The sequence below is a fragment of the Echinops telfairi genome, unplaced genomic scaffold (genome assembly GCF_000313985.2).
Source record: "Echinops telfairi isolate 266 unplaced genomic scaffold, ASM31398v2 ScPeMD7_5868;HRSCAF=6743_1, whole genome shotgun sequence".
Lineage (NCBI taxonomy): Eukaryota > Metazoa > Chordata > Mammalia > Afrosoricida > Tenrecidae > Echinops > Echinops telfairi.
In genome coordinates, this window is record NW_022109768.1 from 7291971 (window position 1) to 7311050 (window position 19080).

Genomic DNA, 19080 nt, shown 5'->3' on the forward strand with positions numbered 1-19080 from the left:
CTCTGATTTTTCACAGCGTTCTTATTTTTTAAGTAAATGTTACTTAGGGAGCTACAATTTCTTTCCTGCTCTTTAAGCCCTACTCCATACTATTATGACCGCAGTCCCTGGTGGTACAGATGGTTAATGTTCTCAACTGCTGACCATAGGATGTGAAGTTGAGGTCTGCCCAGGGACACCTCAGTAGAAAGGCCTGGCAGTCCACTTCCGAAAGATCATTGAGAAGTCTCTGGTTTGCAGTTCTACTCTGGCTCCCACGGGGTCTCCATGAGTTAGAAATGATTCCACAGCAGCTGGCTTACTCTCATGGCACATGTGCTTCCAGATACCGGATGCATTTTCAAGTGTCTTTTAGAGAAAAAGATTGTATTTACTTACATATTTATATACCTTCTTAAATATTAAGTTCATATTAAATGACATCAAAATTGCTAAACTAAGAGCTTCATATATATACTTCACATTGAAATAAATTAAGAAATAAGCTAAAATTAACAAAATTAATTTTGTAGCAAAATCTACTGGTTTAACTATTTGGGGACCACTTGCCAGCTGGAGCTATTCTTAGAGGGTTAAAAAATATTTCTGAATATGAATGTTAAAATTAAACTTGATAGATACATCACAAATATTGGTAGGTTTTCCTTTTTCAGGCTAACTTTTTTATAGTAGAAATGCCTTTATCATTAACCTTTTAAAAAATACTTTATTGTGGTTTTTGATGAAATTAACAAATTAGGTTCCCACTTAACATTTACAGCTACAGTTGTTTAGTGCCATTGGTCATGTTGTTCAAAATGTATCGCAATTCTCAATTCCCTTCTGGATGCTTCTAGTAAATAGGTTTTGGGGTCTCCTTACCCTTTTATCTTTGCTTTAGAATAACTGTTGACCAGTTGGTCTCACACAGAGATTTCTTAAAGGTGTACAACACTCATAGGTAATAGTCTTTATTTGTATAAACCAATCCACTATTTATCTAATGAGTAGCCTCAGTGGGTAATTTTAGATCAAGGTTTAAAAAATATCTCATGACAGTACTCTTAGTACTCTAGTCTCAAAGAGTCCAGTAAGTATGAACTTTTAAAAGAATGAGTCTTTTTCTACAGTGTTTTCCTCTTAAAAGAATGAGTCTTTTTCTACAGTGTTTTCCTCTTCTATGAGGATCCTTCTGTTGTGGCCCTGGTCAGAATGACCCTTAGTGGTAACCAGGCACCACCTAGTTCCTCTGGACTCAGAGTGAGTGAGGGGGAAATTCATGGAGACTGCTAGTTCTGTAGATGAGCTTCTGGGCCTTTCAGTTGTTTCTCTTTTGCTCCAGGTGAGAAGAGGTTAATCGTTGTAGCTTAGTTGGCCACTTGCAAGTTTTTAAGAACTCAAACAATGCTCTCCAAACTAGGATGTAAAACAAGCTTTATGAACTGTTTTATGCCAACTAACCAACTCATCCTATGATATTATGGCCTGACTGCTTCTAGCCCAAATAGTGATATTGACTTTAGATCTAAGTATTTGAGGAATAAAATATAATTTCAAAGTTGGCGAACTTAAAAAAAAAAACCCACACACATACATAATATTTTTTCTTAATTGTATCCATAAGTTTAAGTTATTTCACCTCCACCCTCCAATGTAAAATTTTACAACCTGTGTTTGAGGAAACAAATTAACCCAGTGAAACACTTTAGTTTCACAAGCCTGACTCAGAGACGAAATAGTCTTTGTCTAATGCAGCCAGATACTACATGGTCGCTAAGCCAAGTCTGCTTTGCTTTAATTTTCTTTTTTCTCTTTATTCTTTTTCCTCTTCATTCTATCTAGTGAATGTATCTATATTATCTTTTTATAACTATAAAAGCATGTGATATGTAATAATTGGCACAGAAAACAATAGAATAAATAGCTTGTTGAAAATATCTTCATAATCTTTCCATTTGGAAATCCATTAATAAATCCTCAAGGTAATATTGAGATGCTGTTTATAAAATATAAATGTGCGGTTTGCTGGAATGCCCCAAAGTATTTGCATAGTCTTTTTTATTATTATGCATTTCAACATCTGGAATGATGCCTGCTGAATTCAGGTTTTATAATAGAAAGTAATAATAGGCTGTTTACAGAAATAACTGGGGGTTGATGGATAACAATGTTGAATAATAAAGCAAGCTTTTTAGTAGACCTGTTTAATAGGGTGTTTTTTTTAATACTAAGCTATTCTGTTTTAGCAATATCAGTAGTGGTGGTGTATATCTTAGCTGTGTCCTGGATGAATTAAGTTGACATAGATGGCCATTTGTGCCTACTGTGTGCCCACTCCTCTCACTCTCACTGCCAAGGAGTCTATGCTAATGTATAGGATCCTATAAGAGAGGGTAGATTACTATTACTAATCCTCTTATTATGGGTCCCAAACCAAAACCCACTTCCATCAAGTCGATTCCAACTCATGGTGACCCTAGAGGATACCAGTGAACTGTCCCTAAAGTAGACAGCCACATCTTTCCCCTGTGGAGCAGCTGGTAGATTTGAACCACTTACCTTTGGATTAGCAGCCAAGGGCTTTGATCACTGTACTACCTCCTCAGCTCTCTTAAGTATATGTAGTTGCTAACATTTACTGAGTGCTTTACTTTACCCCAGCCAAATACACTGTGTGGATGGATGGATGGATGGATGGATGGATGGATGGATGGATGAATGGGAAACTTGGTGGCATAGTGGGTTACCTGATGGACTGCTAACCATAAAGTCAGCACTTTGAAACCACCAGCAGCGCCTCGAGAGAAAGATGAGGCTCTCTGCACTGTGAAGAGTTACAGTCTCAGAGCCCACAGGGACAGTTCTACTCTGTCCTTTAGGGCTGCTGTGAGTTGGATACTCAATGGCAATCGTGTATATAATTTTTATGTTATAAAATATGTGAATATATATAAAACAAAATTGTGATGATGGCGCAGAACCATGCAGTGTTTTCTTCTATTGTACGTCAGGTTGCTATGAGTCAGAACCAACTCAGTGGCACTTACCGTAGCCATATATAAATGGACATTATATACACACACACACACACATACATACACAGGTTAAGTAATCATTTTTGCAACTTTGTATAATCTCTCTCCTTACAATTCTGTGGTGTCCACCCCCTCAGAAGAAAGATGACGACAGCTGTGATGCATAGTTGTTCATTACTGTAGGATACAGCCTTAAAAGTAAATCGTCACAGACAGGAATGCTGTTATCGTTCAGAGTCGGTCCAGTCCATTGACTTAAGTTGAGTCCCTGTAGCATGGGCCCCTGAGAGGTACCGAGGGAAAGAAGCTCCTTTGAGGAAATGCCAGGCAACCTGCTTCCAAATAGATGCAAACGACGGGGGTCGGAGTGGGGACCCAAAGCCCATCTATAGACAATTGAACATCCCCTCATAGAAGGGTCACAAGGAAGGGATGAGTCAGCCAGGGTGCAGTATAACATTGACAAAACACACATCATTCCTCTATTTCTTGAATGCTTCCTCCCCCCTCACTATCATGACCCAGTTCTACATTACAAATCTGGCTAGACCATAGCATGTATAGTGGTATAGATAAGAGCTATACACAGAATCCAGGTCAGATAAACCCCTCAGGAACAGAAATGGGATTAGCTATACCAGGAAGGTGGGGGGAGAAGGGATCACCCCCCCGCCCCCAGCCCCCGCCAAGGAGATGCTAACAACAGAAACATGGGTGAAGAGGGACAGGGCATGGTGTAAGATATGAAATTAATAATAATTTATAATTTATCAAGGATTCATGAGGGTGGGGGAGGGAGGGGAAAAAGAGGAGCTGATACCAAGTGCTTAAGTAGAAAGAAAATGTTTTGAATGATGATGGCAACCTATGTACAAATGTGCTTGATACGATGGATGTATGGATTGTTATAAGAGCTGCAAGAGACCTCAATAGAATGATTTATTTAAAAAACAAACAAACAAACCTTATTTTTTTAAAAGGAATAAGAAGGAGCACACCGAGGGTGTCCATGGAGCAGAATCTACTCTTGGTCATTTGTGTTACCAATCGCTTAATGGTAAATCAAGAAGTAAAACTATCATTTTAAGGATTCTGCAGCCGCCTTAGTTGCCTTGAGCACAAGATTACTGTCTCGGTGTGATAGAACAACTTTTATTCTGTCACTGAGACAATAATTAGAACAAATATAATGCTATGAGTTAGAAAAGCCTTTTCCTAAAAACTAGGAACCATATATCTGTTAAAGTCTTACTATCTAGAATATATAGATTTTAAAAATTAAAACCCTATAACTCAACAACAAAAATGCAAATATTCCATTTGAAAATGATCAAAGGACTTGAAAGGTGCTAGTCACAAATCAAAGTCCTGTGTGCGGGAGGGGGGCGGGGGGCACACACACACCTTAGTGTCACTATTATTAGGCAAATGCAAAGCAGCAAGTTTTGGTGAGATGTGGAAATATTTGAGCCCTCATGCAATACCAGTGTGAATATTCAAAGGCGCAGCAGCTGTGGAAGAATTTGGCCATTCCTCAGAAATTCCAGCATAGGCATCATTTGACTCAGCAATTCCTCTTCCAAGTCTATGCTTAGAGACCTAAGGGCAGGAACTGGGACCAAATCCTATATACCAGGGTTCATTGCAGCATCATTCACAGTAGCCAAAGGGTGGAAACAACCCCAAGTATCCGTCAGCAGATGAATGGACAGACAAAATGCGGCACATACACCAAGTAGAGCATTAGTCAGCTAAAAAGAGCAATGAATTCCGCGACATGCTGCAGCATGTATGAACTCTGAAAATAACAGGCTGAGTGAAATATCAGCCACAAAAGGACACAATGTTCTATGATCCGATTGTTGTTAGGTGCCCCCAAGTCAATTTCCATTCATAGCAACTCCATGTGATAGAGTAGAACTGCCATGACATAGCTTGATCAGGCAAATACCTCCAGAAAACAAATGGAGCTACTGCTGATGTGGCCCTGTGTTTGTTTGGGATGATGCAAAACTTTCAGAGATGGCTGTTGGCGATGGCAGCTTAGCACTGTGAATGCAATTATTAGTGATTTTGTGTGTGTGTGTGTGTGTAAATTTTAATGTTGTAAAATGTAACAGATTACACATTTAAAACTTTTAAAGTGAGAAACTTTTGCTTTATACATTTTACTACAGTAAAAAAATAATATTATTTACCACAATAAATAATAAAGCCCTTTACTCAGAGGTCAATGATATGCACATGATCAGGAGGTGGCCACACAAACAGGGTGGTGGCTACCGGGGCCACCTCTGCACTCCCAGGAGCCAAACCCACTCACGTTTCTTTCCCCTCACCACCCTTCCCCTGAGAAGTGAGTAAAATCCTGATTCCCTGCCAGCACAGCCCCACCCAGCCCAACCTCACTCCCTGCAGGACGTATTGCCTGCGTCTGATAGATGTGACTCTCGAGCTTTGTCAGTGGGCTCCAGTAAGGTTTGTTTTAATGGGATTTAGCTGCTATTGTATGGGCACTGCCTGCCTTTTTTTAATACACTGCTTGTTAGCTCAAGATTCTACTCACATAAGCAAGCATTTCACAGACCAGATAGTGGAGGTTAAACAATACATATGTTAAAAAATCAATCACATTAAAATTCTACTATGATAAATATTAGAGATATTATCTATATACATGCGATAATTTCATTATTAATTTCTCTACAGTATTTAGCATCAGTGGCCATTCTTTCTTTGAAACTATGCAGGGGTCCTCAAACTTTTTAAACAGGGGGCCAGTTCACTGTCCCTCGGACCCATTGGAGGGCCGGACTATAGTTTAAAAAAAACTATGAACAAATACCTATGCGCACTGCACATATCTTATTTTGAAGTAAAAAAAAAAAACCAAATGGGCAAAAACACCCGGCGGGCCGGATAAATGTCCTTGGCGTGCCGCGTGTGGCCCACGGGCTATAGTTTGAGGACCCCTGCTCTATGGCTTTCATGGTCTGACCCACCCTGCTTTTTCTCTTACCCAACCTGATTTGCCTCTTCTCTTTGTTGATTCTTAATATCGTACCTTCAACATGAATGCCACATAAGCTTTAGCACTGGGTCCAGGTGTGTGCGAGATTGAGATTGGTTTCCTTCCTGGGTCTTAACCAGTAGCTTCAACAGAGCCCTATAATTCCTCACAATTGTCTCAGGGGCCACCAAGAAGGCTTATTATTAAGTGTAGTCCCACCCATTTGAGAAATGAAATCACCCCATCTTTTTTTTTTTTTTTTTTTCAAAATTGAGATTTCATTTGAAAAAGAAATAGTGTCTGCTGCATCAACACACACTGAAATCACTCTTTTGTGTGAGTGACATCCAAGTCGTTGCCTCAGATTGTCCATCCGACGGCCAGCCCTGGGCTGTCGCTCGCACGTTGCCCATCTCTGCCTTGGAAGCTGGCAATCCTGAGCACCCCAGGTCCCACCTGCCTGCCAGACTTTCCGGCCCGTCTCCGGCAACACTTACAGGCCCTAGGATACTCCCACTTCTGTTCCTTGCTTCAGTGCCCTCGGAGACGGGCATGTAAACGTTGGTTTTGGCAGTTCTCGTCATTGCTGAAAGTCACTGATAGCGAAGCTGGTTGCTCTCTCCTGAGGTCACCGTTGACATGGCCATCCCTTTCCTCGGCGGTTACCACAGCTTCCTTATCATTGGGGCGCTTGACCCCTTTGTTTGGAAGCTCTTTGAATCTCTGAAGAGAGTGCTCCGCCTTTAGAAACTCAGCCCCAGCCCGGCAGTGTGCTTTGAGATCCTCAGTCAGATTGCAGTTTGTTAAAAGAATGGGTTCTTCATTTTTTTCTTACATAAAATCTTGAAGCATTTCCTTTCTTATTTTCATCAGTGTCGTTGGGGATCACTTTGGGTCCCAAACATAGCATAACACTTATTCAGTGCTTGCTTCCACGCTCAGCATTGTGCAAAATGCTTTCTATGTTATCTTCTCTGAAATAATGAAAGTTTACGCAGCAAACTGTGTTCCCATTGAACACTTTCTACACAGATTATTCCTTGATGCTGTTTTCTGGTTGTACCATTCCCAATGTGCCGGTTTCTCTGCTCCCTTCTCGTCTGTGCTTTGGAGCAAGTTCGACCACGTGCTCCCATACAGAGGACTTCTTTTAAAGGGGCTCACTCTCCCCGGTGATATTCTTTACTTTATGCACCCATCCCCTGCTTAGGTTAGAAGCGACCCCGTGAGTTAGTTTGGGTTTAGGTAAAAAGTACTTCAGAGTGACAGGCCGGCAGAGTCCTCCAGTTCAGTGGACCAGTGCGTCTGAGCTTTTAAGATTGTGAGTTCTGCTCCACATTTTCTCCCCTTCTGTCAGGATTCACTGATTGTGGCCCTGATCAGAACAGTTGGTCATGGGAGCCAGGTACCACCGCGTTTTTTCTGATCTCATGGTAGATGAGGCTGTGGTTTGTGTAGAGCACAAGCCCTATAGACCAGTTTCTTCTCTGAGTCTCATGCCCTTCTTCCTCTTTTGTTCTGGCTGAGTAGACCAGTCGTTGTCATTTTACATGGCCACTCACAAGCTTTTAAAGCCCCAGATGTTGCACATTGGGATGCAGAACATACAATACATGATGTGAAATGTAGGCTCTCAGCTGAGTTGCCCAGGAGACTAAGGTTCCAAGCCTTCAGATCCTCAAAGCCAATTTTGTAGAGTGTTCAGCTATCTCTCTGTTCCCCGTGATTTTATAAGCTGGGTGTTATTTGCTGTGTTTTATAGACAAAGGAAAAAGAAATTAAGGAACTTGCCCAAGGTCTAAAGGAAAAGTAACTGAGCTCAGAATTCTCAGTCTGAGCCACCAAAGGCTAAGTGTTGAAGCCAATCTCCTTACCACCACCTCCATCACTGGAGAGGAGGCTTTTTGGATGTTGGGCCACAGAAGGCAATAGTTGGGGGAAAGAACGTTGCCTTTGCCAGCTGTTCTTGACAGAAGCTTAGGGTTCATTTTCAGAAATTCAGTTCATAAATCCATTTATCATTAAACAACAGAGCCGATTCTCTCTTTGTGACTGCCTTTTAACTTTCAGCTTGCCACTTCGTGATTTCTTCCTCAAGATCATTTTTGGTGTTTAATTATAATTTTGGTGTTTGGGGTTTGATTTTATCCTCATCAAAATATGTTAGATGCTATTTAAAAAAAAAATTTTTAAGTTTAAAAAAATGTTAACAGTTTTACTGACATAATTTACATACCATACACATTCAGTGGTTTAACAATATTAAAAAGAGTTGTGCAATCATCAGCACAATCAATTTTAGAACATTTTCTTCATTCTTGTCTGCATTATTATTAGCTCCCCACTTCCCCACAACCTCACCGGCCAAAACCCTAAGAAATTACTCGTTCAGTTACTGCCTCTGTAGACTCACCTATCCTGGATTTCATGTACAGAAAAATGTACCACACAAGAACAGCCCCAAACCTAACAGCAATCACAAAATAAAACCATGAAACCTCACTCCAAAAGAAAAGTAGAAAATAATAAAAACTACAGCACATTTCAAATAGGTCGAAAGGGAGAACAAATGATAAAGTATTAAATCTTAGCTACCTCAGTGCAATCCACTTTCTGATGTATCCTATCTGATAGCAAGGTAATTCACATCCCTGGTTGGTAGTCAAAGGGATTCTCTGTATGGTAAGTCTACACGGGGACCCTGCAAATGGATTTCGAGCTTTCCTTGTCATCAGTAGCCTTCTGCAAACTGGGTACTCAGAATCTAAGCTCTAATACAGTTACCCCCTCCAGTCTTGGATTATATTATTTACAATCCATGCATCATACAGGCTGGGATGCTTCTTCCATGTGGATTTATCTCACTTAGGTGGCTGCTTGTTTTAATTAAGACAACCCTTTAAAACTTGGTTGCCATTCTTTGATAGTTGGGCACCATCTGGTTTCTTCACATTTGACTATCTCTAGTTAGATGATGTTTTAAAGGTGGTCCTAGTCTTTGTCCTCCACTTCCTATTGTTTTCTGTTCTTGTTGTTACCGTATATACTCGAGTATAAGCTGAGTTTTCCAGCACATTTTTAATGCAGTTTTTTGGTAAAATTAGGTGCCTCGGCTGATATTTGGGTGGGCTTATACTTGAATATATACGGCAATTTCTAGGGCCAGTCATATCTCCCACTATTTAAAATGAACCATTGTCCACCTATGTTACTCTCTGAACATGCTGTACTCACTGTAATGATGATGATAGGAAATACTCATTCATTTGATTGTAAATGACTATTTTGTTTGTGTTCATCCTCCCAAAGGCAGGATAAGAAAAAGGATAGGTTCATGTGATTGTGAGGGGCCTTCAAAAAATTCTATTTATCCACAAACATTTTGAAGCCCCATCACATGAGCGCTGCAGCCTAGCGGTTTGGGTACAGATAATTGACTATGACGCCTAATTAATGTATGACCTGGGACATAATAAGGATCAATGGTGACATGGCGATTAAAGCACTTGGAAGCTAGTTCAAACCCATCAGCTGGTCCTTGGGAGAAAATTGTGTTAGTCTGCGTCCACAAAGATTTATGCCTTTGAAATGCTGTGGGGCAGTTCCACTCTGCTCTATAGGATCACTCTGATGACTCATTGGCCGTGGTTGGGGATGAACCCATATGTAAGTAAAGTACTCATATCATAAACTTTGAGGATCAATTGGTAATCCAAACCTACTCTTATCGAGTAGGTTTTGACTCATATAGATCTGCTCCTTAACTTTCTGAGACTGTACTTCTGTACTGGAACGGCCAGCCTCTTTCTTCCTGGAGGTAGCTGGTGGATTTGAACTGTCCTTGTGATTATCTACCCACAGTCGAACCCACTGCACCACAAGGGCTCCTTGAAGTCTGACGATGAAATTATGTAGGATAGAAATCACTTAGAAAATTTCCTGCTACATAATATTTCTGACTATTGTTGTTAGCTGCTTTCAATAAATATTTTTTACTGTATGCTCTGTGCCAAAAGAACCCTGGTAGCGTAGCTGAGTACACATTGGGCTACTAACCACCAGATCAGCAGTTCAATCCCACCAGCTGCTCTAAGAGAGAATGATGAGGCTATCTTCTTCCATCAAGATTTACAGCCTCAAACCCCAGGGAGCAGTTCTGTTGTGTCCTGTAGCAGCTTCGTGGCAGTGGGTGGAATCCAGGCTGAGCGTTTTGCTATGCTCTTTGAAACACACCGTCTAATCCTTCATTTCATAAGATACTGCTATGCGGATTTTATAAGGGGAAACGCTGAAAAGTCAAGAGGCTAAATGGCTTACCCTAGAGGCCGTAACTCCAAATGGTTTGGATTCAGGGTTAACACATGATCTTTTTGACTCAAAGCCCAGGCTGCTCCCAGTCTGCACAGCGAGGTGCTTTTCTGTCTTCTCTGCCTAAGCAAATCAGGAACATTCATTTGGCTCACTGGACAGAACCCCTTTGGAAGCCATGCACAGAGTCATGCGCTGCATCAAGCAGTTATTTAGCGCTTTGTGTGTTAGGAATGGACTCTCCAAGGTCAGGGGCAGTAAACCCTAGTAGTGCTGTGGACAAAGGGAATGGTCACTGATTGTGTAACTGGTGAATGCTATCATTGTTCACTGTAAAGTTCTTGTGAAAGTACTATTAGTGGCAGCATCATTTTTAAAAGGGGAAATTATTACTGGATAGTGATTATTGCATTTCCTTGTTGATGGCTTATTAATTTCCTACTGCTTGAAGGTCATGCAGTGCATGTAAAAATTAAAGGCATATTTTCTCGGGGATTAAAACACAAGCATGATAAATATGCTCTTATGACTTTGAAGGGTTTTCTCCGTCCTTTCAGCCAGGGAGTTAAGAATACTGACGGTCGTGGGAGGGTGAAATAGCCTCTCTCTGTCTTTGCCTCCTCTCTCCTCACATACACATGGTAGTATTTATTAATTCCCTATTTGGGGATCTAGCAGTGAAGAAGACAGGCAAGACCTCTGCTCTCGTGGAGCTTATGTTTTAGCGAGGAGAGACACATAGGCAAGCAAACAAATAATTAAAGGTAGTGATCGCATCTGGTGTGAGCAGTTTCCCATGGAGAGGAGGGGGGTGGGGAGTGAGCATCTGTGTAAGGGAGAGCCATAGTGAGGAGTGGCTGGCAGAGGCACATGCACACATCTTTCCACGAAGGGGAGACACACACACACACACACACACACACACTCATGTTCAGTCAGTCCCCAGTTTAACCATCTCCTGCTTGGGTACAACATATGGCTTTCACTTTGTTGTCTGGCCACTTGGTTCAAAGAGACTGTCAACAGTAATGCTCTTCCTATGTCACCAAAAATAATATCGCACCAAGCCGTTTTCTCCTCCCCTCCTCTCCACCTCCCAGGATGAACCGGGGCCTAGAATCAAAGCAGCGGTAGGTTTTCTCTGTACCTGTACAAGATTAGCCTGTAGCCATCGGTGATGCAAACCCGAGAACTGAAAGCAAGAGAACGGAGATGAAGCCATAAAGGACAATCCCCGATTGTAACGGCTGGTTTCTGTTTCATGCCACCGAGCAAGAGGCAAACATTTTGGGGGGCTTTCTGGGGACAGCTTTCACAGTACTAAAGGATGACCTCACCCTTAACGCCCTTGCCAGGTGCTTGGCCCCACTGTGAGCACACAAGGTTGATTTTCAACATGAAACAAGCCAGAAGGATAGAGTGACATTTCAGGTAACAGCTGTGGTCCTATAGCCTGTAATTAGCACCTCTTAACCCTCAAACCTGCCCATGCCTTTTTCAGGCCGTTGAAGCTCAAATCCGAAGTTTTGGACAGACGCCTTCTCAACTGCTTATAGAGCCCCATCCTCCCAGAGGCTCTGCCATGCAAGTGGTAAGTGCTACCCCCTTCCCCCCCCCCCCCCCCCCCCCCCCCCCCCTGCCCCCAACCCTGTCTCTGTCTCAGGCTCCCTCCAGACCCTCACCACAGCCTTTCTTTGTGGTGAGAATCTTCCTCACCACATCTGGGCAGTTCCCCACCCCCACCCCCCCACCTCTTTGGGTGCCCTGTTCGTTAATCTAACAGCAAGCTGCTCACAAGACTGCCTGCTCCCCTAGTGTCTGGGAAAGGGTAACTGTGGCCTCTGCTGATATACAGGATGATGCTACTGGAGTCAGTGACCACAAGGAGGGGAGGGTTTAGATGTCCACTGTGTACCAAGCCACCAGAAACATAGTGACTTACACCATGATTGGTTGACTGATTGTTGTCTGATTCTGTGGGTTGGGTAGGCATTTCTTCTGGGCTTTCACCGTGACTCCCTTGTGCATGTGGGTGGGCGTCGGGGCAGCTGGGATAGCTAGGGGGGTTCTTTCACTCTTGAGCTTAGACCAGTCAAAGGGACAGGGCTTCTGCAGGCCCTACACTCAGCCTTCATTTCTGCCACATCCCACTGGCAGCCTCAGGGGTAGGAAAATATACTTGAGCTGCAAAGGATTAGTACAGCCTCTCCACTTTTAAAGTTCCAGAAATTTCAGAGGGAAAATTTTTCCACACTATTTTTTTTTGTTTTTTAATCATCTATATTAAGTATTGGATTGCATGATGAAAATGTGTATGATGTTTGAACCAGTTTATAGTGGTTGTTTTTAATTGCCCCCTTGAGAATAGATTGCCCATTAGTGTTCTAAATTAAGAACTGAGAATATAAGGTCTTATTTCAATAAGTACAGCGAGTATTCTAAGATCCAGTCGAGTTTTGTTGTGGCTGTTTAGGCAGGCAGATGGCTGATTTCTGTGGGGTACTGGGAAGGAACGCGGAGCAGCCCTGGGGGACCAGAGAGATAGAGATGTGGGCCTTGCCAAACCACCTGTCTCTGATTCTGTCTCTTCTCATCCCCACTTCGGCGTGTCCCCACCCACCACCCCACCCACCTCTGGCCCTCTCTGTCATCTCATTTTCTTCTTCTAAGCTTTTATTCCCCTTATCTCCCCTCGTTATAGAATTGTTCATACTAGTACATTAAATGCATTTAAGTGATTTGCACCACCTTTCCCCCGAGTGTTTTGACACAGGTCAAATTGGGTTAGATGAGCAAGGGTGTGTGCAGTGGGCAGGAGACTATGCAAAAAGGGAACATTGAGCAAGAGCAGTGGAAGATAATGCCCTAAAAATAGTAAAAATGATTTATGTCTGGGCTTTAGGATGAGTTTCAGTAATAGCTTGCCAATGATATTCAGGCTGCTTTAGGTGCTGGCTAATGGAAGCCCCTCCACTACTCCATTGACTTTTTACTTGGGTCACTGCACAGTCTTGGTCACTAGGGCAATGAGGGAATTCCCACTGCCAAGTCCCCCTCCACAGCAAAGAGATGATCAGTTAATCAAGGCAGGGCACTCCTGCCACCCCTCAGCTGCTCAGCCCAGAAGGTGCAGGCTCTGGAGACCATCTTTTGCATCCTTTCGAGTCTCTGAATAGAACAACTGAACTTGCACACTTGTGTTTTGATCATAAAACCATGGGTCTTGGAAAGAAAGGCATGTTGGAAAGAAACGAGAGTTGTCGGTAAGCATATATCCTACCTGGGAAAGTGGAATGAAACCTATCTAGCAATTTCCCACTTCCACCTCTGACGTGGATCGCAGCGATGTCAAAAGTAGATGAGGGTTTGTTTCTTGTTTCTCTTAGCCCTGTTTACCAGTTGTTTTACTTAAGCAACAGGGGTGGAGTTGTTGCTTTGTCTCATTTCTAGTACCTCTCATTCCATACGTATTGGTCAAAGATGTGATGGCACTCCCAAGAGAGTTTGCTGCTGCTGGTTGCCTGCATTGGGAATTCTGGTCAAGAAGGGTGGGTCGATCAGACTGGAGCTCACAGCTTGTTGCCGGAGCACGGTGAACAGCTCCAGAAGTGATGGTGTCTGCAGCCTGCGTGCAGTGACTGGTTCTTACCACCTGGCTAGGAGTCAATCCCCAGGGTCACTGTGCAAACAAGTCATTCTTCTGACACATAGAAGTATTCAGTTGGTGCTTACTTGGATTTATAATATGAGCTGTTCAGTTCAAATATATGTATAGAATTCTTTTTTAGAGAGACTTTATGATATATGGTGTACTCCGATTTTCTCAGAGTTTATAAATTGACTTTGTAAATACTGTATAATTATGTAATTGAAAAAATAAGGCTTCTTACCCAGAAATGATATTCATTTCCTTTTCCCGAGCGTCTTCAAAGCTTTCATATAGGTTTTGTTTCTTGTTGCTCATGATTTCTCATTTTCACGGAATTTCAAAAAATGTTTAAAGGGTCCTTTGTGTGACAGAAAGTACATTATTGATGTGAGGGCTTTAAAAATCAAAGGCAGAAGTGTTTATTAATTATTTTTAACCAGCATTCAGATGAGTTACTCCATCCGCCATCAGTGCGCCCCACAGCACACACACTCACGCACACAGACATAGAAGCAATTGAAGCCACCTCGCTGCGTTGAGCGCATGAGCCATAATATACACCAGGTGTAGCAATTAGCAGGCGCACGAAGGCTGCCTATTTGTCTGGTTTTGCTGCTGTTACTGTATCCCCCTGTGTTTTCACACCATCAGATAGTGGGATTTAATTGAGGCCACATCAGATGAGGCATTACTGACACCTTTAATTGAATGAGCATCCAGGGAGGATTAACTCATAATATTGATTGGCTTTTAGCCACTTGCTCAGAAGGGTGTCTGGGTAGCTTATTAGTTGCCTTTATTTACACCTTTATGCAAAGAGTGCAAATAGGAATTCTTAGTGCAATATGTTTTTCTAAGTACTCTTAATAACTTTTTTAAAAGGACTGATAATAAAAATGCAAATTTATTTAATTTTTTATTAGCAAGTCTGAATAAATATGTGTTAAATGTATGTGCCTGCGCATTCACGTATACCTGGTGTTTTGAAATATGGCTCTAGGAAAGCAGCCAGAAGCACTTCATCAAAGTGTTTCCATTCTGAATGATACTAATCAGCTATTAGAAAATAGACATGGTCGAGGAGAATTGCTGAAAATGCTCAGTGCAATTACTGTAGGAGAGCCTGTACCGCAAAGTGGCAGGAGCGCCCATGAATCAGGGCAGGGCTGATGTGTCTTGGATTATGAGCTATGGACTGGAGAAATGTCCCAAAGCCATAGCCATTTTCAAGGGTTTGCAGTTTTTGTTTTTCTAATTACTAGAACTGTGTTTCAGCTAACGATGTCAATTTCTACCCTTCAGAGGCAGAATGGGGAAACAAACGTCTTGAGCTTTAGTGTTGTTTTGTTTTTAGCAAGTGAGAGAAAGGAAGGTCTAGGTATTTTTCTCTATTCCAGTCTTCTGCAGGAAGCAGTAGAATTTGCATTATAATAGGGTAATGTTTATGACTTGTTACACTGTATAACTAATATTGCTTTTACAGAGTACACTTAATTATGCACTGCTTTAAAACACCTTGTAATTAAGTTTGTATATGATGTCTTTAAGTTATTGCTCAACTGTAATAATACATGCATACTGTCTTCACGATTGTTTATAAGTATGTTTCTTTTAATTATTCCTGTTTAGATGTGAAAAATCTTCATGCTAACTCAGCACCACTTTTGGCTTGCTTTCATGGCTATTACATATTCTCATTTTATTCTCCATCTCTCCCCTCCCTGGCCTCTTGCCCCTTTTTGATCATAATTTGATATGATACCCATCAATATGGGTTTATTGCAGCCCCAATTCTTTATGTCTTTAAAAATGGATTCAAAATCATTCGAGAAGAAAACTGTGACTATTCGAAGTCTATTTATTAATGTATTATATTTCAACCACCCAACAGTTCCACTTATCACAGACGTGGAAAACAAGCGAGTTTTCAAGTGCAGCTTCCACACGCCTGTCTGCTCTCTGCCAGTGTCTGCAGCTGTGTTAGCCTGGTCTTCCTCTTCTTTCTCCCTGCACCCCTCTCCTGGTCTCTCTTTGTCTTGCCTTCCTTGTACATCTGGATACTCAACAGTATCTCCTCCTGCAGAGCCCGTTGATGTTCACAGACCAAGCCCAGCAAGATGTGATCATGGTCCTAAAGTTTCCCTCCAACTCCCCTGTCACTCACGTGGCAGCCAACACCCAGCCCGGCCTGGCCACTCCTGCTGTGATCACAGTCACTGCTAATAGGCTGTTTGCTGTGAACAAGTGGCACAACCTTCCCGGTAAGTAAAGAAATATCATCATAAGAAATACTAACTGCTGAATGCCGTATGAGGAGAGGGCAATCCCTCCCCTGCTTAAGTGTACCATATCTCGACATTTTGAGCTTTTAATTTTCTCACATTAGTAAGAGTCAAAATAAATAATAGTTTGAAAGGCTTGGAGAAGTCCCATCTGAGCCATATAGTACAAATGTTGAAGCATAAACTATTTTTTGGCATCTAGTGGTTTGTCTTTATTCCTCAGAGATAAATATTGTTTCTAATATAAAATTTTAATATAATAATGCTCTGTATTGTCTCCATAAATAGTGCATCCTTTTTATGTATCAGACGTTCCCCCTTTTCCACTCACTCATCCACTGACTCGTTAAACACTCTGATTGTCTACAATGTGCCAGAAACTGGATGTTTCTGTACATGCATCGTGCTATTTGGTGTGGGTGGTAGAAGAAAAGCGCATTTCAAGTACACAGAGAAAATGCCACATACCCACTGAGTACATGCTGCTTTCCATTAAGTGCTAACTAACCCGCGGCTGCAGAGCCCTGTCCAACTCAGAGTCACCTCACAGGACAGAGTAGAACCGCCCGGAGGGTTGCCAAGGCTTTACTCCTCAGTGAAGTGGACTGTGTCTACATCTTTCTCATGGGGAGCAAAAGGCAAGTTCACACTGCTGACCTTCTTTAGCCTCTGTGGGCGCTTAACCACCGCACCGTCAGAACTAAAAGACACAATCAAATCTACGACCTTGGAGTTGAATCCTACCTGTATTGACCCTAGAAGACAGAGTAGAACTGCACCCGATGGTTCCAGAGACTGTAAATGTGTGTGGAAGTAGACAGCCTCCACCCGTCCTGCAGAGCAAGTGTGGGGTTGAACACTGACCTACTGGTTAACAGCCCCGTGCGTAGCCATGTTAGGGCTGTGCAGTCGGTTCTGACTCACAGTGACCCCAGCACAACAGAAGGAAACACTGCCTGGCCCTGAACCAGCCTCACCGTTGTTCCTATGTTGGAGCCCGTTGCTGCAGCCACTGTGTCAGGGCTCTCAATCCGTCTCGTCTCGTTGAGAGCCTTCCTCTTTTTGCTGCCCCTCTGATTTCCACAGGGCTCTTTAAGTGCTGAACAGCCATGCTAACTAAAGGCAAGACAGTAAAATAACCATTAGAATCACAAACTGCGCAAGTCTGAAGAGACATTAGATTTCAACCAGTCCAGCCTTGCCTTATTCAGAGCCAGGTTGGGACTCAACTTTGTAACTCACATCTTATGATTCCTCACCCAGGGATTCATGGTCGCTTATGAGAGTAGGGATGTTGGACCCTGGATTTAGTCCTTTTTGGCCACTGGTTAGATTTTTTTTTTTTTTTTTTTTTAAGAACAGGCAGGGGAAAATGTTTTAAGGTAGTGGAGATTATAGGCCCTCCCCCCATTAAAATTTCTATTTCATAATCTGTTAACTTGTGCTTAAAATTTGTGAAGTGCTTAAAACACAGCTCATTAGATAATATGAAATGATTGTAAAAATTCACATTCTTGAAAAAGAGACTTGTGCCAAATTAAATGCAAGCTTTAGAATTGGGCAAAGTCATCAGTAGCCAGGAAATGTTTTGAGAGTGATGATGGCGACAGATGTAAATAGATGGATGGATGGATGGATGGATGGATGGATGGATGGATGGATGGATGGATGGATGGATTGTGATAAGAGCTGTCTGGGCCCCCAATAAAATGATTTAAAAAAAAGAATTGAGCAAAGTTGAATTGAGATTCAAACAAATACTTGGTGTATTGACTACATTCAGTAAGGGACCCCTTAAATCTGTGGTTGGAATCAGAATTTATTAAATACAGTCATCCTCCTGACCATTGCAAATGAAGCAACTAGAAGAATGCCAGTATCTTCTAGAGAACAGATTTGAAGACAATTGAAGATAAGTAAAAAGTGAGCACACACACACACACACGCACGCACGCACGCACGCACGCACGCACGCACACTGAGATTAGATTATATAAACCAAAAATTTACTGCCATCAAGTCAATTCCAACTCATCACAATGCTACAGGGCAGAGGAGAACTGCCATGTGGGTTTCCAAGACTATAACTCTTTAAAGGAATAGAAAGCCTCCTCTTTCTCCCTAGAGCAGCTGATAGATTCGAACTTCTGACCTGAGGTTTGCAGTGCAACACATAACCCACTGTACCACCAGGCCCCCTCTCTAAATGATAGTTCCTCTTACTCCATTTCCTTCAGATGAGTTTTTCCTCACAGGAAAATGTGCATACAAATGACATACGTACATTTTGGGATCAAAGATTATGATTTTTTTTTAAGAAGTATGGTGTTGGGAGTTTCTTCAATACGTTTTGTTCGATGAGAAGCTTGCAGGCTATGTGTTCTGTCACATGCACTCAGGGTTTACTATACCTTCTCTGCCTGCTGTTAGAGCCTGCCCAGGCATTCATGAGGGGGGCACTGGGAGCACACCAATCCTGGGTGCCTTTGTGTCTGACCTGAAAAACTCGTCAGCGTAAACCCAAGCCCAAACTCCACGGCCATCCAGTGGATTCTGAGTCATAGTAACCCTGCAAGACAAGGTAGAAATGCCCTTTTGGGTTTCCAAGACGACAAAGTTTTACGAGGGCTGACAGCCACATCAATCTCTCAGGGCGCTGCTGGTGGGTTCAGACCACTGACCTTTGGGTTAGCAGCCCACTGAGAACAAGGCCTCCTTTCAGGCTAAACAGTGACAAGTATGGGCAGAAGCCTTGCTCTCACCCTCTACCCTTAGTTTGGAAAGCTTTGGCCCTGGCCTCTGCCCCAGCAAGGCCAG

General features: G+C 42.3%; 1 protein-coding gene across 1 annotated transcript in view; it reads left to right on the plus strand.

Moving 5' to 3' along the window:
• LRBA (LPS responsive beige-like anchor protein) overlaps positions 1 to 19080 on the plus strand; it is a 752417-nt gene that overhangs the window by 687836 nt on the left and 45501 nt on the right. The window contains exons 47-48 of the mRNA XM_045295806.1: positions 11834 to 11923; positions 16065 to 16242. Coding sequence (XP_045151741.1) covers positions 11834 to 11923; positions 16065 to 16242 — 268 coding nt within the window. The remainder of the gene's footprint in view (positions 1 to 11833; positions 11924 to 16064; positions 16243 to 19080) is intronic.